This window comes from Vipera ursinii (assembly GCF_947247035.1).
Source record: "Vipera ursinii genome assembly, chromosome: 3".
In the NCBI taxonomy this organism is placed as follows: Eukaryota; Metazoa; Chordata; class Lepidosauria; order Squamata; family Viperidae; genus Vipera; species Vipera ursinii.
In genome coordinates this window covers 92,677,474-92,704,186 of record NC_139516.1, presented here as the reverse complement: position 1 = coordinate 92,704,186, position 26,713 = coordinate 92,677,474, and the positions used below count along the sequence as shown (strand labels likewise).

At 36.7% G+C, this 26,713-nt stretch overlaps 1 protein-coding gene across 2 annotated transcripts in view; it reads left to right on the top strand.

Annotated features, from left to right (window-relative positions):
- The window catches only part of NR5A2 (nuclear receptor subfamily 5 group A member 2), a gene marked incomplete at its 5' end in the record, with an annotated part of 118,270 nt that overhangs the window by 59,187 nt on the left and 32,370 nt on the right, over window positions 1–26,713 (top strand). For both annotated transcript variants that reach the window (XM_083359480.1, XM_083359481.1), the window contains one exon: window positions 18,295–18,414. In XM_083359480.1, coding sequence (XP_083215606.1) covers window positions 18,295–18,414 — 120 coding nt within the window. The remainder of the gene's footprint in view (window positions 1–18,294; window positions 18,415–26,713) is intronic.

Below are 26,713 nucleotides of genomic sequence, written 5' to 3'. Positions count from 1 at the left end.
GTACAAATCCCTATGGTGTGGTCTGAGCATTTCAGCACTTACATCCTGTTTCTGTAAGAATATCTTAAAATGCATATTATTAAAGGGAATCAATAATGTATATTTATTAAACAAATTTTCATCTCTTTGTTTAGCTTCTGAAGTGGTTGCAAGTTAGAAGGAAACTCATATAAATAAACAATGAATCAGAAAGTAAATGGGATGTCTACAGCTCCTTCTCCCCCACCCCCACTCCCAGTTATAGCTAAATGAGAGCCATTATGAAGCTTTCAGATAAACTTACCCAGCTCTTATCTGTACAAACCTGATAGATCTGCCATTATTCTTAGTGAATAACAGAAGTTATATCATTCTCTATCATTAAAAATGCATTAATCCTTTTTTTCAGTAACCTTCCTCTAATTCATTGATTCAATTATACTCTGAAGGGTAAAGTATGGTAAAAACAGAGTATTAAAAACTATGTTTTATAAATTTGAGGTCTTTTTAGAGATGTTAATGGGAAAACTTTAATGGGAATACTTTAAACCACTGCTCAATCAACAGTCATAAAAGTTTGTATCAACACAGTTCTACAGTGAGTTTTAAATTTGGGATTATATAAGTGAGGATTCTGTCCATAGTCCACAATCTTTGTGACCGCTAGAGTCAGAAAAATCACAAAAACCAAGAAAATTCTTTGTACCAATTAGTCATAAAATTTAAATAATATTCTGTATTGCCCATATTAAATTTCTGACACATACAGTATTGATTTACCAATAAAAAGAACTAAATGGCAGACCCACACCTGTTGAGTACAAAATATTGTCATTCCCAAATGTAAAGTTGTATCATAAATATTTTATGACTAGAGAATTAAAGCTGGCTTTTAAAAAATGCTTAATTTTAGGTGGATTGCAACTGACAGTTTTGAAGGGACAGTTCCATGCTCCCCCTTGAACAAATGATTAATCTATTTAAAGTTAAAAATATTGAATGATACCTTGCATAAGAGTTATTAACTGCTGCAATTGTTTAATTATGGGAAAACAAGCTGGGTATGGATATGCAGGGTTTTAGCTATCAGTCTGCTATAGAAGCTGTATTTACAATGAAGTAGGCTGTCTTCCTATCCAGAATAGCTTCAAAGGGAGTTAGTTCTATGTTTTGCTGCCAGTTTAGATCAGGGCTCGTTAGAAAGCTAAATCTAGAATTTCTGTTGCTAGCAGGGTAGATGTTGAGTGATTATATGAACTTTTTGGCCATTGTTGTTAAGCAAATCACTGCAGCTGTTATGTGAATCAGGAAGTCGTTAAATAAATCCAGCTTCCCCCATTGACTTTGATTGTCAGAAGTCAGCTAGGAAAGTCACAAACGGTTACTTTGGGATGCTGTAACCATCATGCTGGTTGCCAAGTGCTCAAATTCTGACCACGTGACTGTGCGGATGCTGTGACCGTTGTAAATGTGAGGACCGGTTGTAAGGAACTTTTTTTCAGTGCCATTGTAACTGCAGACAGTCACTAAATGAATGTGGAAGACTACCTATAGCCGTTAACATGACCCTCCAGGGAGCAGGTATTTGGGAGCGTCTTCCTTAGGTGAGCTCAGTGGAGTCGAAGAAAAAGCACTCATTATTTGACATCACAGTTATAGCCACTTAGGACTTGGGAGGAGCTTTTTCTTTTCAATTCCCTTTTTCAGCATATGATTTCTCTCCTCATTAACAGTGGGACTGTAGAGTAGCAAGTATTGCACTAGCTATGTAGAAAACCTTGAAATTTACCCACACGTAAACTCATTTACATAGGGGTGAATTTCAGGGTAAAATTGAATGCCTGGGTCTAGTAAATAATCTCTCTGAGACCCACTTATTTTGCTTTTAACTTTGGCTTCAGTTATATTGCCTAACCATGAAAAGTATTTATTAAAAGTACAATACTCTGAGGCCTTTGTTCAGATATGCGGTTTGCAGAACTGAAGATAATTTGCACTGCAGGTGAGAGGTCATTCTCTTACTGGTCGGTTAATGGAGTTGGGTTGGGATCAGATCAATTTCCATGCTTCATCATATTGATCTAATACCTCATTGGCACTTCGCTTCATGGACTGGTTAGCTCAAGTGTGAAAAATGATTGATAGATCTCTGACCCCGAGGATTTTGTTTCGGATGAGATTAGGATAGACTTTTGCATGTGAATGACGTGTAAGATACGGCACCCTTGGATTTCATTTAATTTGCTTAAACTGGATCCAGTTAAGTTAAGGTATCTCATGTTTTAAAATTTAAATTCTGATCAATTCTGCAAGAATTAACAATATCTGAAGCAGTAAACTTACGAATACTAGTTATTCAATATCAATAGTAAGTCAAAGTTATTTGTTTTAATTACAAATCAGTTTAAAAATTTATACCTAAGGCTGCCTTTGGTTGTTTTCTCAATGTACAAGCAGGATAGAAGTTCAAGTAACACTAACAGCAACAGTAGCAACCACATTGGCACAGTGATGGCACAGTACTGCAGCTACTTCTGCTGATTGCCGGTTGCCAGCAGTTCAGCAGTTCGATCTTGACTGGCTCGAGGTTGACTCAGCCTTCCATCCTTCCGAGGTCGATAAAATGAGGATCCAGATTGTTGGGGGGCAATAGGCTGACTCTGTAAACTGCTTAGAGAGGGCTGTAAAGCATTATGAAGCGGTATATAAGCCTAAGTGCTATTGCTAAGTGCTATTGTGGTTTTCATTAGCATTACTGATGCCATAACAGTACTGGTGATATTCCTGACACACTCATTCACATCCCCTGGTTTCACACATATAATTTCCCAGAATTCCTATGACTACTTACTAACAGAGACAAGTATTGTTTTAAGTGGCCATTTAAGTTCTCAAGGAAACACTGAAATTAGGGATCTATTTACTCTCTCATTTCCTACCTATTCTACCTCTCATTTCCTACCTATTCTACCTCTCATGCCCACATCCAAAACTACACACTATAGCCACTTCTGGGATGAATATTGTAGTTATTTTGTGCAGTTTAATCTGCTGCTATAGAGTGCTCTAGTTCAGAATACAGGAAGAATCATAATATCATGAAGGTGAAAGTCCTATATGTCCTTGACTTAAAACTGATCATTTAGCAACCCTTCACAGTTACAACAGCATTGAAAAAAGTGACTTACACTTACAATAGTCACACATCCCCAGGGTCACGTGATCAAAATTCGGGCACTTTGCAACATGATGGCAGTTGCAGTATCTTGGGGTCAGCCAATGGCTATTGAGACCTTTCAGTTGGCTTCCAACAGCAAAGTCAATGGAGAAAGCTGGATTTACTGAACAACCACATGATTCCCTTAAAAATTGCAGTGTTTCACTTAATGATCATGGCAAAAAAGGTCATAAAATCAGGAATGACTCATATAACAACTGCCCTGCTTATCATAAGTCAAGGACTACCTGTAGTCCAAAGTCTACTCACTCTTTTAAAAGCAATGTATGGCTGTTAGTTTGGAATCTATTTTTAAATGGATGTAGCTTTGTTTAGATCAGGGCTTTTCAACTATTTCACCCATTGTACCACTTTTAGGATATGGCAACATCCGAGTACCACCAGTTGCCTAGCAAGGTGTCGAAAGCTTGATGACCAAAAAAAAAAGGAAAAAAGTGATGAAGTACAGGTAGTCCTCGACTTACAACAGTTCGCTTAGTGACTGTTCAAAGTTACACTGGCACTGAAAAAAGTGCCCCCCAAGCCACAGCCGAGCAAGACACCTGCTTGCCTGCCCGGTGGTGCTCTTCCTCCTGTCCGAGGTTTTCATTGTTGTGAGCATTTCTGTTGAGGACTGGCAGTGGGGGTGGGGATTTGTTTTTATTCCCCCCCATCTGTTGGGTGGTTGCAGCAGGTTTTGGTCACTTCACATGACCCTGAGACACTGTGACCATCATAAATATGAATCAGTTGCAAAGCATCTGAATGTAAATCACAAGACTCTGGGGATGCTGCAACATTCCAGCTGATCGGCGCTTCTTCTGGGCTCAGCAGAAGCGCGAGGATCAGCGCCATGCTCCAGCTGGAGCCTGGCACTGATCCTGGCACTTCCACTGAGCCCTGACAGCCCTGCACCTCCAGCCATCTCTCGCTCAGGCTTGTGCGGTGCTGCCACTGGTTCAGCTCATTTTCCTCCCCCGCTACCACTTTTCTAGGATGGTCGTAACCCAGCAAATTGGTTAATGTTAATTATGATTTGATTGAAACATGAGGATTTTTTAAAAAAATTTAAAAAGTCTCTACAGGTGGGAAACCTTAGGGTAGCAGAGAGTTCTAGAGTGCATGTGTGAGCTCTTAAGCTTTCCTAGATTTATAATCACTTTTTCCAAATAAGGAAACTCTCCTAGATCAGGAACAGCCCTTGTGAAAGTAGACAAGGCTTCAGCTAGCCAAAGGATACAAATGTAATCTTTTTTTACCTTAGAGTATATTTGCATTTGTATCAACATGTTTTTGAAATTCTTACTCTTTACAGAAATTTGTTCTGCAAATATCATTCACATCTTTCTCAACAAACCTTATATAAGTAACATCCTAAGCAATCACAGTGCAAAATACCTAAATTCCACAAAGATTCTGACAGGGTCTTTTGAAGTGGAGAAGCTATGCAAAGAACAATTGAGTATTGTTTCCTTTTTAACAGAGGCCGAAATCAATAAGGTCAGCTGATCAGAAATGAAACAACATGGTTAACCTAGGCATTAATTTATAAACCTGCCAGACATAATGCTTCATATATAATGTATTGATGATATTTAAGCAAATAAACATTACATATGCAGTATCAGTGTTTATTTATGGAAACCCACATATAATAAATATTTTATTAAACATTAAAATTCTTCTTTTTCCTGCAGTGTGAATAACTGCTGCTGTGCTTAGCAATCTCCATACTTTTTGCTTTGTCAGATATAAGCATGTAATGTGTAAAAGATGGCATAGCACGCAGAGGGTAGCGCTGATAAAGAATAACTTTAAAAGAACTTCACGTGATGATTTCTGACTTCTAAAGCTCTAAAATAAAATAACATTCTCGGCTGAGAAAAAAACCCGTAAATTTTGCAATTGGTTTCAGTTATTTGATTTGGGGTTGTATTAATTATTTTATTTTGCATAACTGACTCCTAAGCCTGATTTGTCTACTTTTTACTAGCTTTTTAGTAAGGCAATATGGGTTAATGTCTAAGGGCCCGGGTTAGAAACTGGAGACTGTGAACTGTAGTTTTGCTTTAGCCATAAAGCCCATTGGATAAACTTGGGCCACTCATTCTCTCTCAGCCCTCAGAAAGCAAAGACAAATCACTTCTGGAAAACTGTAGGGACTTGTCCAGACTGTCATCAGGATTCCGTACTGACTCTAAGACAAGAAAACAACACATTTTATGTATTATCTTCTGAAATATAAGGGGATAAACACATTCTTCAAAATAATAATGACATTGAGAAATCAGAAGAAGTTGAATTTCTCATGGTGCATTGGTTAGAACATAGTATTGCAGGCAAACTCTGCCCACAGCCTGGAGTTCAGTCCTGATGGGGCTCAAGGTTGATGCAGCCTTCCATCCTTCTGAGGTCGATAAAATGAGGACCCAGATTGTAGGAGGTGATTTGCTGACATTGTAAACTGCCCACAGAATGCTGTAAAGCACTATAGGGGAGTATACAAATCTATGTGCTATTATGTCTATTTCAGTCTTAGACTAAAAACAAAGAAAGACATATTTTGCCAAAGGACGACTTGCTTTAGGCTACATTATACAAGTTCTTTGGTTTGGTTCAAAAAAAGTACTGAAACGTGGGGGTGGGGAGATGAAATAGCCTTTGAAAGAATGCAATGCTTAATTGCTAAAAAATAGTACTTTTCTAAGTGACACACACTGATTATGTATTTGTTCTGTTAAAAATATTTCTCCTGTGCTCCTCATTACAAAGAAACTAAAGCAAGGAAAATTGTATTACCTCCAGAGATGTCACAGGTGCTTAACAGTAGTGCCCTTATCACTCAGGCAACCTTTATAAAAACCAGGGCAGTGCATTGGTTCAGCTGGAAAAGCAAAAAAGGGTCCTTACAACAGACATGCCACTTCAAACAGGTACTAACATTTTGCCTCTGCAATTTATTTTGAGAGACCTGTAATTCATCCTCAGTAGGTGGGCTAGTTAGAAATGAAGAGATGTTGAAAAGTTTGGAATTGCTACTCTGAAAAAAAAGTGCCATTTGTTTTACCCAATAAATCAAACGTTTAGGAAGGCTGTAAGATTTTGGTTGCTTTGTTTTCTAAAATATGTGGTGGAAAGCTTTGCATATAATTTATTGAAACCTATTCCAGTTGAAAAATGGCTGTGGAAAACAGTGAGAGCATTACATTGAAAAACGGGGGGGGGGAATAAAATCAGAAGCATTTGTAATATGGCCTGTTGCTAATTTTGATCCAATATACTTAAAATATATTGACTACTGATTTTTTTATTCTTTTCATTCATTTCCAGTCTGTTTTCTTGTAATCGTTTGTAGAATTTATTCTGTTCTAGCCTGATGCTCTTCAGATTATTTGCAATTATTAGACAACATGCCAGCAACTAGAAATTCTGGGAATTCTTACATAACTGGAGGCTAACAGGGTAGCAAAGGTTTTTTTTTTTCAAATCCATTTCTCCTCTGGTATTACTCCCCTTTTCCTGAGCAGCACAACTAAGCCAAATCATGCCATTCTGGCTGAAGTTACTAGATATAAAGAAGAAGAAAGCATTACAGGGAAAGTTCACCATTAAGCATTTTTCTTTACTTGGGAGCATTACAGGTAAGAGACCCATGGAGAATGCACATGCTATCAAGCACAGGCCATGTCCAAGGTTACCTTAGAGCAGAGTTCCCCTACCTTTTGGGCACCACAGACCGGTTCCATGGACAAAGGTTTTTCTGTGGCCTGGAGAGTGCATGGTTTTGTGTGCTGCCTGCATCCCACAGATGGGGCTTTTCTTGTTTGTGTGGACCAGTTGCTGGCATGCTGTAGCCCAGTACTGGTCCACGGACTGGGGATTGGAGACCCCTGCCTTAGAGGATGGCACTGGTGTAACTTGTCTCTCTGGAAGGCCTCTCTGAGACCTTATTCTGAGGGATACACTGCAGTCCAGAAACCTGCCTTGTTCTGAGGATTAATCAACGTTTGGTATCAGTGGCGACATGATCTGGTAGATAAATGGCAGCAGCCACAATCTACTGGAGAAATGCAGTGGTGGTAGTTATCTGTCACCACAGCTCACTTATTTGCCTCACAAGGGCCTCAAGAGAAGAAGCAGTCAACACTATTCATAATAATTCTTAACACTCTGTCCTTCATTAACTATTTGCTGATTATGCCATCAACTGCAGGCTGCAGCAGCTCTTCAAACATCTCAAGAAATAGAATGCCAATTTGTCTAGTGGTTAAGATGCCAGGCTAGAAACTAGGAGACTGTGAGTTCTAGTCCCACCTTAGCTATGAAAGTTGACTGGGTGACTTTGGGACAGCCCAACTCACCTCCCAGGATTGTTATTGTACAGAAAATGGGAGAAAGGGGTATTAGGCATGAGTTATTTGTTTAAAATAAATAATATGGGATATAAATAAATTTAGGAATAGGAATATATTCCAAAAGCACTAATTTGGCCACTTATTCAGGTACTCCAAAAATGCAAAAAGTGGGATTATATGTTAGGCCTTACCTACTAAGAGGGCTCTAAAACTTATAAAAGGGATACTGGTGGGCTGTGTGTGGCTCAAAAGCCACCTTTTTATACTTCTGCTCTAGACAAATCATAATTAATTTCTTTTGCAAAGAAAACTAGTACAGAAAAAGAAATACAAGCTACTTTTTTCTTAAAATGGTGGATCTTATCATGTAAAAGAGTTCTGGTTTTATACTTTTTCATAGGGCAACATTCAAGTCTATGATTATTCTGAATGCTAAAAATCTCTTTCTTGTGTTGTTCAAGTATAATCCTATTGAAATGCTAATAAATCTGTTTCATAAGAAATATTTAAATAATCACCAGATGACTGCAAAGAAGTGCCAAAAACTCTGCACTGCCATTCATGGTATTCTGGATTTTTGCAGCCTACATCCTGTAATCTTAATTTAGGTTTCAATAATCTCATTGGAATTACTGCCAAGATAACAATAAAAGAATAATAATAATAATAATAATAATAATAATAATAATAATAATAATAATAAATAGAGTAGGAACTCTAAATATTCTTTGTTTCAAGACTGTTAGCAAAGCACTTTGTATACCAAATAGCACAAATAATCTGCAGAGTTTTCAATGGGATTTTCTTTTTAAAAATTCTCTTTTTAAAAAAAAAGAGGAAAGAAAAGAAACTGTTAAAATTATATTTATAATTCATCATAAGTAATGCTGAGTGTCATACATGAATAACCTACATTCAGTCTAGCAAGCAAAGCATAAACAAATCAAACAGCCCACAAAAGCACTTTTTAAATGCCAGGAGCTACATCTGATGCTTTGCTTGATCCAAATTCCTGCGGATGGATGGATGGATGGATGGATGGATGGATGGATGGATGATAGACAGACAGACAGACAGACAGACAGACAGAATACATACATATGCACAGATATACACACACACAAACATACATACATTTTAAAAAATCTATGGCCTTTTATGCTCAGTATTTGTATGAATTTCTATTGAAAATCAGCATCATGCATAAAGAAGAGCATGGAAAGAAAAGCAGGTTATATTGGTATAAGATTGTTTTACTCAATATTTCTCCAAACGTTTAGAGGGATGTTTAGTACTCGTGCGCAATCCATCAGCCTGGAAGCAAATCTCCATATAGATTAGCTTTACTCAAACAGACCTTTTTAATGTGCATATATTACAATTCCTATTACAATTCCCCAAACAACAGGGTCATTATTTGCAGAACATTTTGATGAATCTTGGATGGTCTCCTCTGGCCAGCTTAACTTAAATGCCATAGTACCTTCTGTTGCTTTGATGATGGCTAGGATTATTTAATAAACATCTGGAGACTTCCAGGCTAGAGGTCCTGGCTGCTATTGGCTGGTTTTTGCACAACTTAAGAACCTAGTTTTTTATTTTTCTTTGATTTTACTCTTGCTGAATCTAACTCTGACGTACAGGTCTTGGTCAGAAGGAATGATTCACATGGAACTAGTAAATGAGCTCCTGGCGCTAAAGAAATAGACAGTGACACTCAAAAGAATATGCATCAGATTGCTGAATGACATGCTTTGTTATAGGCATGATTGGTGCACTGTAACATAGGGTCCAGGTCAGCCAAATAAGAGACATCTCCCATCTAACATGGTTGATTCAATTCCCTGTTGTTTTTCTACTACTTTAGGCTTTCAAAATCATATTTCAAAGCATCAATTTCTGGTAGCCTAGTGAGTGCTACAACAAGGCCTTCTATGATTCATTGAGGGTGTCAACTATCCATTTGGAATAAATTGCCTGAGTACATTCAGAATGCACTGAGTACATCCAATATGTTCCTAGTCATATTAGGAAATTTGAAGAGCAAGGCTTTGTCTTCTGGTATTTTCTTCCCCTCTTTTTTTTAAAAAAAAATCACATGACTCTTGACATACTGTGGATTATTGTTTTGCTTCCAATGGTCCAACCAGACTTATAGCAAAACTGCCAAATCACACTTAACATGATTAAATAACATCTTAGTGTTAATAAGAGCTGAAAGGGAATCTCTACAAGCTGCACAGCACTGAGAGAGGAAGAAATAACTTTCCCTCCACAGTTTTCCAAATGCTCTTTGCCCCAAAGAGGAAATTAAACAAAAGGTCCATTTGCCTAAAATGATTTATCCTACAAGGCAAAGCATAATTTCAAAAGTACATTGTAAATTGTGAAAATAATATAGAAAATTATCAGTGATTTCCCTCTATATGTCTAGTGTTCCTTTAGTTTTTTTACCGTGGGGTAATATGCCCTATATTTATATGTAATCAATACATGTGAATGGTATTGATTTTATTAAAAAAAATTGACACCAATCTTTAGTACATCAGTCTGTGGTAGTTTCAGAGTTGACATCATCTCAAGCAAGAGACAGAGCATTTTTGTCTTCAGCCTCCTGTTCTGTTTTTTGTTTATCTGTTTTATGTAATTCCTTCCTTCCTTCCTTCCTTCCTTCCTTCCTTCCTTCCTTCCTTCCTTCTTTCCTTCCTTCCAACTAAAAACCACCAGGAACTGCTGGTTGCCACCATTATTGTGCTGTTTTCTCTACCCAAGCTGGAGAAAAAGGGCTGTTAAGTTCTGTTGTCTTATGCTAGAGTGAGACATAGTCAAGCAGTCCCTCACTTCTGTATTTGCCCTAAAATGCCTTTCAATTTGAGCTAAGCATTCCTTCTATTGGCATAATCACACTTGGTTACAGTTATCTCTTCTTTGTCCTGGAGGAAAGGAGTATTCACACTGAGTTTTAAGAACATAAAGATCTTCTGGATCTGGCCAAGAGTCTATCAAATACTGCTGGTGAACCAAATGCAAGTAAAAAGCTCACAAAAAGCATGGAAAGGAATCAACAGTTATTGGCAACTGCATCTAAGATATACTGCCTTGAAGCCAGAGACAGCTATCAAAACCAGCACCCATCAAGAAGCCTAGCAGCCAATGATCTCTTGTGCATGTGGAAGGAGGAATCCTTCAGACATAGCCCATTTATCTCTATCTATCTATCTATCTATCTATCTATCTATCTATCTATCTATCTATCTATCTATCTATCATCTATCTATCTATCTATCTATCTATCTATCTATCTATCTATCTATCTATCTCTATCTATCTATCTATCTATCTATCTATCTATCTCTATACGCATACACACATTACTAAAACTATCATGTATGTTTGTAACCTTCATTTTGTGGAAACTGTATCATAGAACAATTTTTGAGCCAAGGTATTTCAGATGAGCTACAGAATGTGTCCAAACTCTGGGACACATTACTCTTGTGGAATTGGAATTTGGCAAAGTTATGGCACCTGGATGACTTTGGGCCAGTCACTCTATTTTAGCTCACCTCACCTCACAGGGTTGTTGTTGTGGGGAAAACAGGAAGAGAAGGTGTATTATGTATGTTTACCACCTTGAGTTAATTATAAAGTAAATGATATTGCTGCTTATCAAAGCAAAACAGTAGTGATATTGCAGCAACAGTAACCTTCAGTTTTAAAAAAGTAGAAATCCATCTCTTTTAAAAACTATCCCTCATACACAAATGTTAACATAGATAAGATTGTTTCAAATATGATTGACAAATAATTGGGATGGACTTTGGTGGAGGTAAGGAAAGGATTTATTTTTTATTTTATTTAATTTTTGCTGCAGTATGCCTTAACTTTCTAGGGATCAAGAAAATCAAACTTTCTTGTACTGCCCAGGATGCTAATACTTATCAGTTACAATGAATGACACTATAATGAAACTTAAGGTTCTCATTTGAATTTCCGTCAATTTTCTTCTTTACTACCTCCGTTCTATTAAAATCTTTGCCCTTCTTCTGCCTCTCCTATGCAAGATGGTTGGGAGAAGAGAAACTTGCTCATTCGTGGTTCCCATCCAAGTGCTCCAAAGGATAACCATCAAACTTGGCTTGTATCAGAGCCAATCTTGGCTGCTTTGAATCACTTCCCTTTCAAGGCTGCAAAAGCAGTGGCATGTTAAAAATAAAATAAACAGGGTACAAGCAGGGGGTTGGACTAGAAGACCTCCAAGGTCCCTCCCAGCATCAATGTGATTGTGATTGTGATGATGATTATGATGATTATGATGTTCCTACAGAATAATCAGCTAAGGTAGGCTTAGAGCACTACAGGAGAAAAAGCAATAGCTGTCTCAGTCTTTATTGCATAAGAGTCTGATCATAGGTCACAATTTATTAATGTCAAAGTTCATTTTGGAATAAAGATTTTCTCAATTGATAGGAAGCTATTTAGGTTGCCAGATTTTATCTGTTAATTAATGAAATGCATGTTCTGTGTTTCCTCACACATTTAATCCATGTAACTAGATATTTAAAAAAACAGTTGTTTTCCTCTGTCCAAACCCACAAATTAGAATTACTGTTCATCAATAAATAGCATTATAATAAATAATTTGACTTCTATCCAACAATGTTTGAATTTCTCTGTTCACTCTCTGCCTCTTTTTATCTATTAATCTGCTACTTTGATCAACTTCTGATGCTTTCTCTCCCTACATTTCCCCAGGAAAAGAAATCCATGATGCTGAGAAACTATTTAATACTGGCCTACATTACAGGGAAATTATATGCTACTTTAACCTCCCCACCTATAGATAAATAGGTACTGTATAGGTATGAAACAGCCCAGTTCCTATCTTACTAATTGGTGCTCTTCAGACGTGCTACACTATATCTTCCATAATTCACACTCAGATTCTGTTACTATGGCTGTTTCAATAAAAGTACCCCTAGCCAATATGGCATAGGTTTCTTAATCTGATCTACATGTAGAGCTGACATTAGCCTGGTAACATTGATTGTTAAGATTTGAAGAGGTGCACAAGAGAGAGTGAGAGAAAGAAAATAGCTGTGCAGTGGTCTGAATAGAGTTGTGCAGCTGTCCTCTACAACTGACACACAATCCTGGGAAACACATTTTGTTTTAGGCATTCCAAACAGGCAATAATCAAATACCAGGCTGTTGTAATCGTATTTTACCTTTTAAAACGTGATTGCTGTACAACACACTGTGTATGTGTGCGTTAGTGTGTGTGTATGTTTGTGTGTGCGCGTGTGCTGCATTTTGTTGCAAGATATATTTTGGAACATGCTGTAGATAAACAGCTCTGTTTATTCCTAGCCTGTCAACTATCAGTCTTAAATATGGTTATAATTTATCTTCACCCTTCAATAAAAAGGCACAGAAAAGTGTTCTAAACTAAAATTGAGAGGACATTTGGGGAAGAGAGGTTGAAGACCTGGGATTCATCCTTTTTTGACAAGGCCTGATTGCAGTCTTCCCTTCCAGATAGCCGGTGGCTTTGTTAAGACAGGCACAAGAGATAGAGAGAGAGAAAAATGCAACTGGACAGAGCAAAACAAATGTTGTCTTTGAAAAATATACGGTAGATTCAGCCTTGTTCTGTTCTCTATGTAGAAATGAATTATTGTGATATTCATATAGTTTGGGGGAAGACCAAGGTTGTTCCTGTGATAGCACAGGCTACACTTTGACTTATCATAGATCCATCTGCTATCTCCCACTCCTCTTTCTTTCATCCAACTGTATTGTCAAAGTGGGATGTGACTGGTATGCAACAGTGGAGGGTAGAGTAATGAAAATAAATTCCTGTGCTGGAAACTATACTACTGTATATGCTGTTGAAAACTCATGTGATCCTTTGACAGTTACTGCATGGTGCTGCTAAGCCCGGCATGATAATTAACACTTATTTTACTTTTATTTTTCCATTCAGTCATGTACAGACAAATGAGATTCTCAGTCATGGTTGTCCCAGAGGTGCTTTTTCAAAAGGCAACTGAGCTTTTTTTGTTTGTTTTCCTTCAAGACGTTTCACTTCTCATCCAAGAAGCTTTTTCAGTTCTGAAAGTCTTTAAGGAAAACAAAGGAAGTCCAGTTGCCTTTTGGAAATGCACCTTTGGGACATGTCCAGACAGGTCCCTACAGTTTTCTTCACAAGGTTTTTCAGAAGTGGTTTGCCATTGCCTCCTTCCTAGGGCTGAGAGAAAGTGACTGTTTCCCCGTTTCTAATCTGATACCTTAATCACTACACCAAGCAGATTCTTCTTTACTTAGGCTAAATTAAATAATAATTTTCAACGTATATCTTCATCAAAAAGAAGTCTTCAGCTTCTATGCCGTTCCTGTAATTTCCGGAACAAATCACATTGGGTTGCTATGATGTCATGGACTTTTGACTTGCTTTCTTATCTCCCAAAAGTAACAACTATAATACGTAGTCTCAGTACAGAAGCATAGAAAGTGATTTTATAAAAGGATTGTTCTGTTGATAGAATCTTGAAAAGGGTAGGGTGTGCATCTCCCATTTTGTACTCAGATAGAAATCAAAAGAAAATCTGCCACGCATTATGTGTATATGTTCATGTTTAAATATTGGCTCTACCAGAAATGCAGACAGAATACAAGTAGATGCATATAGAGACAATAAATTACCAAGTTCCAAAGGGCATCATAATGCAGTCCTAGTTATTCACATTTTGCAATCTCTTTCAATTTAAATCCACAACTTACACCATTCATTTAGTGACCGTTCAATGTTACAATAGCACTGAAAAAGTGACTTATGACCATTTTTCACACTTACGACTGTTACAGCATCCCCATGGTCATGTGATCAAACTTTGGACAAATGGAACTGCTTCAAATTTGTAACGGTTGCTAATTTAATAATTGCAATGATTCATTTAACAACTGTGGCAAGAAAGTTCATAAAATGGGGCAAAACTCACTTAACAACTGTCTTGCTTACCAATGGAAATATTAGGCTTTTTGTGATGATAAGTCGAAGGCTACATGTAATTTATTCTATTAAATGCGAGAAGAATCATGTAAATAGATGTTTGAATTTCAGATCATATTTTATTACAATGGCTGTTAGAACTGTTGCTATTGTTGTTACTGTTGCCATTATTACTGTTGTTTTAGTTATTGTCAAATTTTTAATATTTTCCACAGCCTTCGCCAAAAATGACTTCAAATATAAACTATAGAATTCAATATTAATATAACATGTCTGGAAAATAATAAACCACCTTTAACAAAGAAATCCGTTCTTCCTTGTCATTATGAGTTATTTTAAAATAAATGCTCATACAAAATGAAAGTTTTTGGACGTTGCTATGAATTTTTCCCTCTGACTTACTAACGTTGGAAACCATTTCCTTGATTATTTACATCAAATGAAATTACTAATTCCTAATTTAATTCTAATTAGTTTTGTTTATTAAAATATACAGTCACAGACCAAACAGATAAATGCAGGCACCTGGAAAATGGATTGAGCCCAATAACTTTTAATTTCTGTAGTACAATTTTAGCTACAATTCTTGAGACTGCCTGATCCTGTTCATTTAATAAATGGTGTTTGTGAGAACTATCTTAAGTATTTTGTAATCAAAGGAGAGATTAACTCTACTGTCAAAGAGTGGCAAATGGGGCAATTCAGATATATATACATTAATGTTTCAATTTCAGAATCTCAGCAGATACATAAATGTTCTTTATAAAACACCATTGAATCTACCCAACAGTACCATTTAGGAGAGGGCATTCAGATGTGCCAATGTAAAAGCCAGAATGAATAAATGATATAAATGTTAGGGAATAATGATTCTATCTCTTTTTAAAATGAGAATTCTTTACCTGAACAGTCTCCTGACTTTATTCAAGCCTAGCACAGATAAAGAGTGAGCCCACAGTGAGCCAGACATATCCTTTATTTCTTTCTTCCAGGGAGGCAGTATCTGCTTACAAAAACTAATAAGGGATTGCATTAGCTACAATGCAGGGAGCTTGAAGTAGAGACTTGAAGAAGTTAGGCTGAACAGCTTCCAACATATAAGTAGCCTTGTAAGCAGTGGTGGGATTCAAATATGTGAACAACCGGTTCTCTGTGTGGATGCCACTTCCGGAAGTCCATTCTGGGCCTGGGCAACAAAAAATTAGCTACCGGTTCTGCGGAAGTGATGCGAACCGGCCGAATCCCACCACTGTTTGTAAGCATAACATTACACAGCATACAGCAAGAGCCTTGGCACTTTAGCTTTAAAAGTTTTAAATGCTGTGGACACAAAATTGTTCTTTGTACAATTGATTGGGTAGTTCAAGAAAGAATTCCAGGAATGGAAGAAGCTAGCTTCAGATCACAGTTTTCCATTACTTGCCAATATATCACTTTGCACCACCTCTCTTCATAGTACACTAAGTCTCCTGGAGGTGCTTTTCACACCATTTTTATAGATCTAGAAGCAGTGTTTGATTCAATCCTTCATGAGAGGCTAAGGCAGCTTCCTCTATTGACTGCCACCTCCTGCAATTAATTATGAGGTTGCATTAAAGTGCCGCAAGGCAGATCCAGTTCTTAAATAGTGGAGAGTTGACTGACCTTATTCTGAATCTTAGGTTTATTATTATAGTAACCATTCCCAAAACTCTACTTAAAGGTACCAGATGATACTTCTGCACTGCATAAAAAGATACACATTCCACCAGGATAAATATACATATTCAAATACCTACAGGAATATTTATAATAGATGTTCTACATGCCTGGAAAAAAATATATTCCTGGTATTTAATAAATTCCCTTGGGAAAAGGTTGGTAATACTGTGAATCTCTAAAATGGTAAATAACATTATGGCACCTTTCTCTGAAAATAAATGCGTACACACACAAAGATAATACTACAACTTTGAAGACTGAACTACTGAAGTTCACTACTATGACAAATGACTAATATTTATTTTTTAAACTGTTCAATCTCAGCAGCTACCCACTTGTACAAAACACTGTGCTACTTACAAATATTAAGTCTAACGATAAAAACAATTTGAAGCAACAATAAAGATATTTTAATCATTTCAGAAAATAGCTATGTGATTATAAAGCACATTACAAAATAACAATTTATAAGTTAAATTTTTAAAAATAAAATATTGGTGGCATCCCCTTCATGGATTACTGCCTTGTCGTGGCGAAGGGGCTTGCGTAATTCAATGAAGCATTTTTATGTCTCTACTAAAATTTTATATGTCTGACAAATATGGTTGCTTTTTATCAGTCAATTATGTTACTTATGTTTTAATTGATTTATCTTTTTACTTATTTCATTGGTTGAGCCAAACTAACTCATTCATAAAATGCCAAGCAGCAATTTCACTTTTAATGTTCATATGAAAATTTTCACATAGGTTTACACATCGTTCCTTAAGTTCTCTTTTTTAATTATTATTACACAAAGTTCATCCTGAAGTCAGTTCTTAAAGAGGTTTACAAAACTATGAAATACTGCTCATTAAATAGATCGTCCTCTGAACCACAAATTATGTTACATACAAACCTATAAAAAAGTACTTTAGTAAAACAAGTTGCCTTTTTTCTGAAACTAATACTTAATTGACACAACTTGTTTACATTTAGCAGGCATGCAAGAATAACTGAGTCATTAAAGGAAATTCAACTTGTCCTGTCTGTTTTGAAATGTTACTGGTTGGCAAAGTCTGTTTATTTTTCAGGATGGTCTTTGATTTATAAGATAAAAAGCTGAAGCTTGTAATGAAAATACTGGGAATTTATCGATGCTCCTTTTTATTGATCTTTTAACATATTAATTTACATTCATTCTTCCTTTCAGTGTTATTTTTGCAGCAGGGGTGTCAAACTCGCAACGTCACGTGACATGTCATGACATATCGCGAGTTTTTTTTCCATTGCCAGTAATGGGGTGGGCTTGGTTTCGCCCTGATGCATCTGGCCTGCAGGCCGGCAGTTTGACACCCCTGTTTTACAGCATATCATTTATTTCTGTTTTGTGCCATGTCCCTCTGCAATTGAACCATTTTTGTGGTTTTCATTATTGATCTTACTAGCTACCTTGAACTAATTCTAAGATCGGTTTATGTTCAAAGAAAAAAAAGATAATTCCTTTTGGCATTGCTTCCATAGTGCATCTTTGCACAAGAGAAGAGACTAAGCATACTCAACTGGATGCCAAAGTTTGTTCAGTGGGGGAAAATACAAAAATAACACACTGAAAATTGGTAAAAAGCAGGAGGATGTAGACTGGAAATATGAACTCTCATGAAAACTTAGTATCCATTCATCTCATGATCCCGCAATAGAAGTCTGTATCTTCTCAGGAAAAAAAACACCTATTAAATTCAATAGGACTTATCCCAATTGGGAAAATGATTTCAGCTTTAAAGTGTTACCTCAATTTCAGTGCCCTTTCCTAGAAAATAAATGCTTTTGCAGAATGGGCAGTTGCAGTAAAACTTATTAATACAGTCGCAAGGTATTACAGCAGCAGCACAAGAGAATTTATGTGAAAGTATCTCCCAATGGGTTTTTGTTTTTGTACTCTTTAAATGGTGGCTGAAATGCATGATTTTTTTTTAAAAAAAAGATCAAAAGAGAGCAACAGCAATAACCCCAAGGTATTCTTTTGTTTGTTTCTTTGTTTTGGTACATAGGTTGATGACCAAATGAAGCTCCTTCAAAACTGCTGGAGTGAACTCTTAATTCTAGATCATATTTATCGGCAAGTGGTACATGGGAAGGAAGGCTCCATTCTTCTAGTCACTGGGCAACAAGTGAGTTTGCATAATAAAATTGTTGAGTTTTTTGTATTAACGACCTTGCAAATACTCAGATTTTAGATAGATCAGAAGCACTGCTGGGCCACACTGAAAACACTTTCCACTGAACTGAGATGTAGGTTCTAGCAGAATATTAGTAAAATGAAAAGGGTTCTCTGTGCCAGTCTCAATGACAAATTTTACACTATATGTGTGTGTGTGTGTGTGTGTGTGTGTGTGTGTATGTATGTATATGCCTGGAAGAAACAACATCAAGATAAATGGTCATGTCCCTTTATTTCTACGAATTTATGTCAAGTAAAACATGGATCAGGCTAACCCTTTGCCTTTGTACATCTTTTGAAGGAAAAAAAAAGTTCAGCTGAATTTAAAGCAGATAATATGCTCCCCTGGGGAAACAACATTCAATGCAGACAAGGCTAGATTAGATCATTTGTGGTAATAAGTACTGAAGGAAAACCTTCAGAAAGTGTTTAACTTATATAACTTACAGCTTAGGAATCTTTATACTTTCTTCAAGATTCCTTCTTGTATCCCCGCTCTACAAATATAGAATTTTGAACGGAATACAGAGTTCCGTTCAAATACAAAAAATGTCTAAAGCATGAAGAGGGAGAAAACACACTGAAAATCAAACATGCAGCCCTGACACAAATCCTGCAATTAGAGATGAGACTGAGCAGAAGGTCTGGTGGTCAGAGTAAAGCTGTCAGCACCACGGACGGCTCTTCTCCACGGCTTTCGAAACACTGGATAAATCAGGAGAAGTTAACTGTATTTACCCATCTGTTCAGCATGCACAACCACATAGGTAAGATAAATCATAGAGCATTCACAGTATTTGTATTTACTTAACTAATCGCTTTAAATGTGAGGTGCATGCAACCCATCCACATTATTTTACTCTATTGTACTATTATCTCAAGCATCACAATTGAAGCATAGTCGGGTGCCCGAACAAAGTTAGGGCATTCGTGTTGTCAGAAATCGAGGACTTGTTTGAGTATGGGAGAGAAAAGCAGACCCAATTAGGGAATCAGAAACAGCTTTAAAAGTGAAAAATTCCCTATAGGATCTATTCCTTTAGGAAGTTCCCTAGCACTATTCTGAATAAAATGAACGCAGCCTGCTTCAGAGCACTATAGCTTGATAGGTTGTCACAAGAGAACATCCTTGTGTCGTGGCCATACTCGTTTGTAATTTTCAAGTAAAATAAATGAGAGTGACAAGGCAAATTAAATCAAAACCTTGCCCTTTGAACATTTATTACAGCTCTAATGGAAAAGAATGTACAGTGTCATGGGAAGGCAGAGTGCATTTTGTGCATTTTATTTCTGATTCAAAGTGAAACCAAATGATGGTCCACTGGCATTTAAGTAGCTGAAACCTAAACTGCCTCAATTTAAATACATATGAGGAAACAGTTGCTTGTTTTGACTGTCATCCACATTATTCAATTGCTCTCCAAAATTTACATAGAGAGTCTTAGCCCTAATTTAAACCATGTAAGCCATTCGTTTGCATTTATATGGATTGTTGTATGTGCTCTACATTAGGTAAAGGAGACATACATTATATATGAAGCAGGTGAGTTCAACCCTTTGATCGCAGCTTCATTAACTATGGCCATGGTCAAAATTAAGCTGTTTAAAAACTCATTGATGTCAATAAACAACATGCTTCAGTGCACACCTGAAAATGTGGACTCTTTTGTGGAGGGAGAAATTTAAGGGATAAGAGAGTCAGTAGGTCTAGCAGTTAAGGCACCAGGCTAGAAGCCAGGAGACTGTGAATTCTAGTCCCACCTTAGGGATGAGTCACTTGGGCCACTCGTTCTCTCTCTCTCTCCCATTGCTTTTTTACAGATTTACTCATAGTCATTCTGTTTGTCTGTTTCTGTAAGGAAACATCTCTGAAAGGATGACCCAATGGGGCTTGGGTGTCTAGTCAAAGTTCTAAAGTTCAAATACAATAAGAAATATTGATATAATGCAAATCTCAAACAAAGCTTAAAAGATACCAGGTGGGAAAGAAAAGCAAGAGAGGTAGACATGAACACAAAATTTGCTTGGATTTTAAAAACCATGATTAGTAATATCAAAGAAATAATAAATTAAATTAAGCTTTTCTGTCTGTACACTCACTGGTGCTCATTAGAGCCTGGATTGAAGAGGAAAAAGGCCCAAAGCAATAGCCAAGTTTTGAATTATTTTATTCAATTAAGATTCTGCAGCAACTCTACCCAGTGACTTCTGCATCCTTTTTTGACTAGAGAAATAACTATTTTAAAAGTTTGTCCATAGAGAACCTGTTTGGTGTAGTGGTGAAGGTGCCAGCCTAGAAACCAGGAGACTGTGAATTCTAGTGCTGCCTTAGCCGTGAAAGCCAGCTGGATGACCTCAGCCTCTCTCTCTCTCTTAGTCTAACCCACTTAACAGAGTTGTTGTTGTGAGGAATATAGGATGAGAAAGGACTATTTGTTTGCTGCGTTGAGGTATTTATAAAAATAATAAGGACGCGGAAAAAAAATCTTTAAAAATGAAATGGGTCCTTAGATCCTTAAGGCAACATGTTACCCATTCCCAAAATGGTAAGTAATCTTTGGAGTTTTGGAGTGCAATGCCAAATGTTGCACAGAAAGCAAGCTATGGTGCTGGCGGAAGCTGAACACCTCTTTCTTAGGAAAAAAAATGTTTATTTGTTTGATTTCTATAGTCAACCATTTTAGCAAACAACCCTGGGCAGCTATAGAAATCAAATCAATCAATAAATAAATAAAGTTTTATAACTTTCCCAACCAGGTACTCTCTAGATATGATGCAATTATAATGCCTCAAATTCAGTTCTGCTTGGGAATTCTGGGTAATGTATTCCCAACCCAGCTGGAATCTATAAAACCAAAAATGACAGTCTCAGGAATTGTATCGAATAGAACAATTTTTCAAGAGCTATGAAGTTTTTTATTCAAATAAAATACATGGCCAGTTATTTCCACAAATCACTTTCAAAGCCATTAATAAAGGAGTACGGATTGCTAAAATGTCATACAGTAAAGCATTTAGTCACATTTAAATAATAGGCACAAGCACTGATTGTAAACTCAAGAGATCTTTAGAAATGTTTGTTTCTTTTATTCCTAGACCTAGACGGAGATACAGTCTCCAGTTAAATCAAAATCATGTCTAAATTGGACTAGCTTCACTTTTGGCCCTGCTTCGTCAAACTTATTTTCAACCCAACATCACATATGTTTCTGATGGCATTCATCACAGTAACCTTGAAGGCTGCGCAGATTTCATTTTCAATTTTAGTCATCCTATAATCTCTTTCATAAACTTAAAATTTAATTATAAATACGAATGGAAAGAAGGATGGGAATGGAAGAGGAAATAAGCAAATTTAATATACTAATTTTGACATTAAGAATTATGACCTTTCAGGTGTTCCTTGAAATCAAATTTTGCATCCCTTACCCCATCCCAATCTGACATTAAATTAGGGACACGCAACATTTATGCAGTGACGTGGATTTTCTATTTTATTTTATTTTTGGTGGGGGGAAGACTAAAAACACATTGGATTTGTGGTGGTGACACGGTGTGGTTTTCACCAGATGGGCAAGATCAAAATGATTAAAGTCCCACTTTTCATTTTCCTACTCATATTTCAGAGTTTTAATAAGAATATCCATTTTATTTGTTTAAAGAATTCTTTAAAAATACATTTTATTTTTTTCTTTAAAGATAGTTTTGGCAATGCTATCTTGAGAATCTTCCAGGGATTGAAGAACAGGAATGTGGGTCTACATATGGACCACTCTCCCTCATTACCACTGCTACAATAAACACTGCCATTTGCAGTTACCATTTCTGAAATTCAAAAAGAGGTTCTGTTCTTTGTAAAATACACATTACTCATTCATATTGGAGTGAGCTTTCAACTTTCATGATCCTTCAAAACTGTTCTCCAGATTGCAGAGTATAATGCCAGTACAGTTGTCAAAATGGCAATCTTCTATTAACATTTCGCTATTATCAGCTATGGCCATCCCACAAATGTTGAATCAGCAGATGCCACATTTACTACACAGTTGCTACTCTTATTACTCTGAGAGGGATCCCAGCTCAATTTATTTTGTTTTCATCCCTGTTATTTTTCTATCAAAATTCTATAATGTGCAGAAATCTGGGAATAAAGATCCTCGCTCTTTAAAAATGCCTAGCATTCCTCTAACATCACAATCAGATATTCCAATAGTAATTTGTGCACAGAAAACAAAAATCACATACATACAATCCTAACTTTGAAGAATACATTAAAAAACTTCGCCATGTTCCATCTTTTCTTTGCACCATCCTAGGTTGTTGGAGGTTCTACAGAATGCTCTACTGCGCATTAGACCAGATCTTAACTCTTAAATTTTATTCCTGAGCTAATCCGCAAACAAATGCATCCATGAATGGTCTCTTTAGTTCAGGGGTCTTCAAACGTGGCCCTTTTATGACTCGTGAACTTCAACTCCCAGAATTCCTCAGTCAGCCATGCTTGCTGAGGAATTCTGGGAGTTGAAGTCCACAAGTCAAAAGGGCCAAGTTTGAAGACCCCTGCTTTAGTTAAACTGGATGGTAAATTGGCCCGCATGCCATTGTGAGTGTGTAAATGCTTTTTCTTCTTGCAAAGTGGTACCAGCTGACATTGTGCTGGTACAGCAGCCTCCAATATCCTTTGCCAGTGTCTTATGGCCATAAATCTCTTCAAACTATAGTGCATGTAGTATGCTTGACTTTCTCATTACCTTTAGTAAGATAGATATTGCACTTGTCCCATATTAAAGCTATACTTCACAGCATAACTTAGTTCAACCACTGTTACAACTGAAACTGGTAGTTTCAAGAATAAAGCTCCTCATTTATACCACCTCTGGCAGGGCCAGCCTTCAAACAAATGGTCACCAAGAGAGATAATTTCCTTCCTTTTGTTCCATAGCTTATTTCTTACTACCCTTGTTACCCCCATGTTTCTAGGTGTGCAAGATTTATCTCTGCCATATGATATGGTGTGCATGGATCTGATCACATGTGTGCCATTTTGGAATAGCCACCGATGCTCTAAATGTCCCCCAGAGGTAACAAGCATCGCAACAAATGTTCACACAAGGCTGACCATATATTGCTGACAGCTTTTGAATGATGATGAACTGTTCACACTGTTTGTTTCAGCTGTCCAGCCCATAATCAAGCAGATAACACCAGCAGGCAAAGCCCCCAAACCCAGTTTCACAGCACTGCTGTCTCTCAATCTAGCCCTAGCACCTGGCATGAACAATCATTGGCCTTCCTCACAATGGCAAGCTTTATTTTGTTTAGATATTAGAAATGAGTTGCAGAATGCAACCCACAGTACTTGGTGTCTGCATCTGAGGGATTTTTGCAATCAGTTTTCTTATGTGGCTGGTAAGATAAAGTTTGCTTGATGGGCCACAACTTTACCAAATTGACACCACAAACAAAACAGCTTTATGTAAAGAGTTGGGGTTAACTTTAATGACTCACCCATTTGATGAATGAGCCAGACTCATAGCTGCCCTTAGTCATGGAAGTATACTAGATAACCTCAAATTAGTCACTTCTCCTCAACTCAGCTGTCCTTGTGCAGCTGAAATGAAAAAAAGTTCTATGAGAAAAGGAGAGATTTAAAATTGTTAAATAAATCAAAATAGGAGCTATGTCCACCTAGTTACATATAAATAAAGTAAACTTACACACAGATTAGCAATTGTATACTAATCTCCATTTCATGAGATAGAATACAAGTGAATATAGTAGGGGCTAGGTTTCTTTTTTAATTTCTCTCTTGATGTAATCACAGTCCATAAACGTACTAGATGTTTTATATCACTTTGAAGAGTTATCAGTTTTACTATTTGCATATTAGAACTAATTAGCAACCTCTCTAACACCATCCGGAGGGAGAGGTCTGCGCAGAATTTAATTCATTATCTTCTGTTATTGGCATATCATGTTAAAATGACAGGCATCGTATATTGTACAAGTCATCAAAATTTTAATTAATTTAATGAAAGCTGATTTCATTCTGCCTGCTGTCTCTGTGTAGGATGTATCCCTGTATAGACTGAACTTTTTTTCACACACACACCCCAAAAAATGGTTTGAAAAGACTCTGCTTGGTTCCCCCAAAATGACTTGCTAGAAATATTTTTGTAAATAAAATGTATTTTTTTAAAATATATATATTTCTTGAAAAAAAATATTTTTGTATAGTTTAAAATAATCTGCATAATGTGTTCTTGAAATGCAGGTTTGACTTTATTGAATAATGAATTAATTTCATTGATCAATATAATCTTTTGGATTGAAATTATATGTCAAAAGGAGAAAGCCTCCAAGAATGCTGTACTCCAAACTGCTTTTGGGTAAAAGAAACAAAACAAAACAAAAACCTACGCATCTTTAAAGTGAACAAAAAATACACTAAGTAATCAAGCACATGAAATTATTTATGAAATAAATATTCCATATTCCAAACCCTGGTATTGGTCAAAGTGTTAAGAAGCTGATTATTTTATAAATATGTAACCCTAAGAAACCAAATCACAGATAAAAATGGTGAAATAAGCACAGACACGGATGTGTCTCAAGGCACTTCTTATTTTTATTACTGGAAATATATGGAAAGCAATATATAGGTAGGTTCAAAAAAATAATTAAATAAATTACTACTTTCTCATTAACTAAATGGATCATTAATTTTAACTTCCAATTCCCACTTCTGTTTATTCTAGGGAAATAATTTTCTAACAGCGTATCAGTATAATCATTATCATCCTTCAATTAAACGCTTACAATTAGAGGCCTGCTTCTTCTGCCCATAGAAACTTTATAAACCCTTGTTTTGTGATGGGATTTGGGAAGGGATAAGATAGCTGAACTTTGTAATTACCTGTTCCTCACCTAGCTGGTATCATACTCCTTTGAAATTTTCATAATACACCCTAACAACTGGGAGATACTATCATTTAAGATGAGTGCATCTTATGAGATAGTAAGATGAATACAGTTTTTCCAGCCAGTGGCAGTCCAGTTATATTGCACTGCAACTCCTATAAATCCCAACTATTTTTAGTGGTGCATTTCCACTCTGAGGTTGTCATTCCTCTTGGATCTCAAAGGGAAATATCTGAATTATCCTATAGCTTTTACAACCTTGTCTCGGGGGTCCCAGAACAGCAATCCAAACCTCTTTTTTTTCTGTTAATGGCAATATAATAACATACAAATCATCTCATAGAGGTTGTTCTATAAGGAATTGTTCAGTGAACACTGTTAAGGATAAGTCTTAAATACCTGAGTAAAATTCCTCTCTAGATCAACATCAGGATTCAGCCTGCATTCCCCCCCCCCCCGATTTTCAATCATACATTCTGAGGTAAATATTAGCTCCAAAGGATTTGGTTTCTTTCATAGACAAATAGGCCATTGACTAGCTAGCAGAAATCATATTCTCTTTAACAGGAACACTCTCTCCTACCCCCACTCCAAGAGACATTAACTGGGGCTTTTCATGCACCGTTGAGTTTATATAAACTGATTGACACCTTTGGGGGGTCATCTTTCCACTGAGTCATAATTTTGCTCACTCGTGGAAAAAAATATTTTCTTGGCTCTCCGTAGTCTCTAGCTAAAGCTGAAAATTCAACTCATCATATTTACACAATAAAAAAAATCCATTCTGCCTTGTTTTTAATTGCAAATCTGACCCAGGGGACCAATTCTCCTGCTTAGGAGGCATCCCCGTGCCTTCTACTAGGGAACCAAGTGCAGTCAATTATGGTAATGAAATGTCAATAAATATAAAAATTTAATACAGTCGGCTTTGGCTGAGTGGCAGATGAAGACTTGCCTCCCAGACAAAATTGCTGGTTCGGCAAATATTAAATGCATCTCAAAGTGGAGTTAGTGCCTAAGAGTCCACTAGAAGCAGTAGGTAAGAGAATCTATCTGTTGGGGTTTCCCTTTACATTATCATTGGAAGAGTATAGCTCCAGTATTCATGAGTTTAATTGGAAAATCTTGATTTATTATTAGAAAGAGAAGACAATAGTTCTCTTAAAGCTGCCTGGGTGATTTTGGCTAGTCACTCTCTCTTACCCCAACCCACTTCACAGGGTGGAAGGGAAAATAGAAGGAGGAAGGAGAATTAGATAAGTCTACCATCTTGACCCCAAGGTGGGTATTTTGAAGACATTTTGTTTCTCACCCAAGAAGCTTCTTCT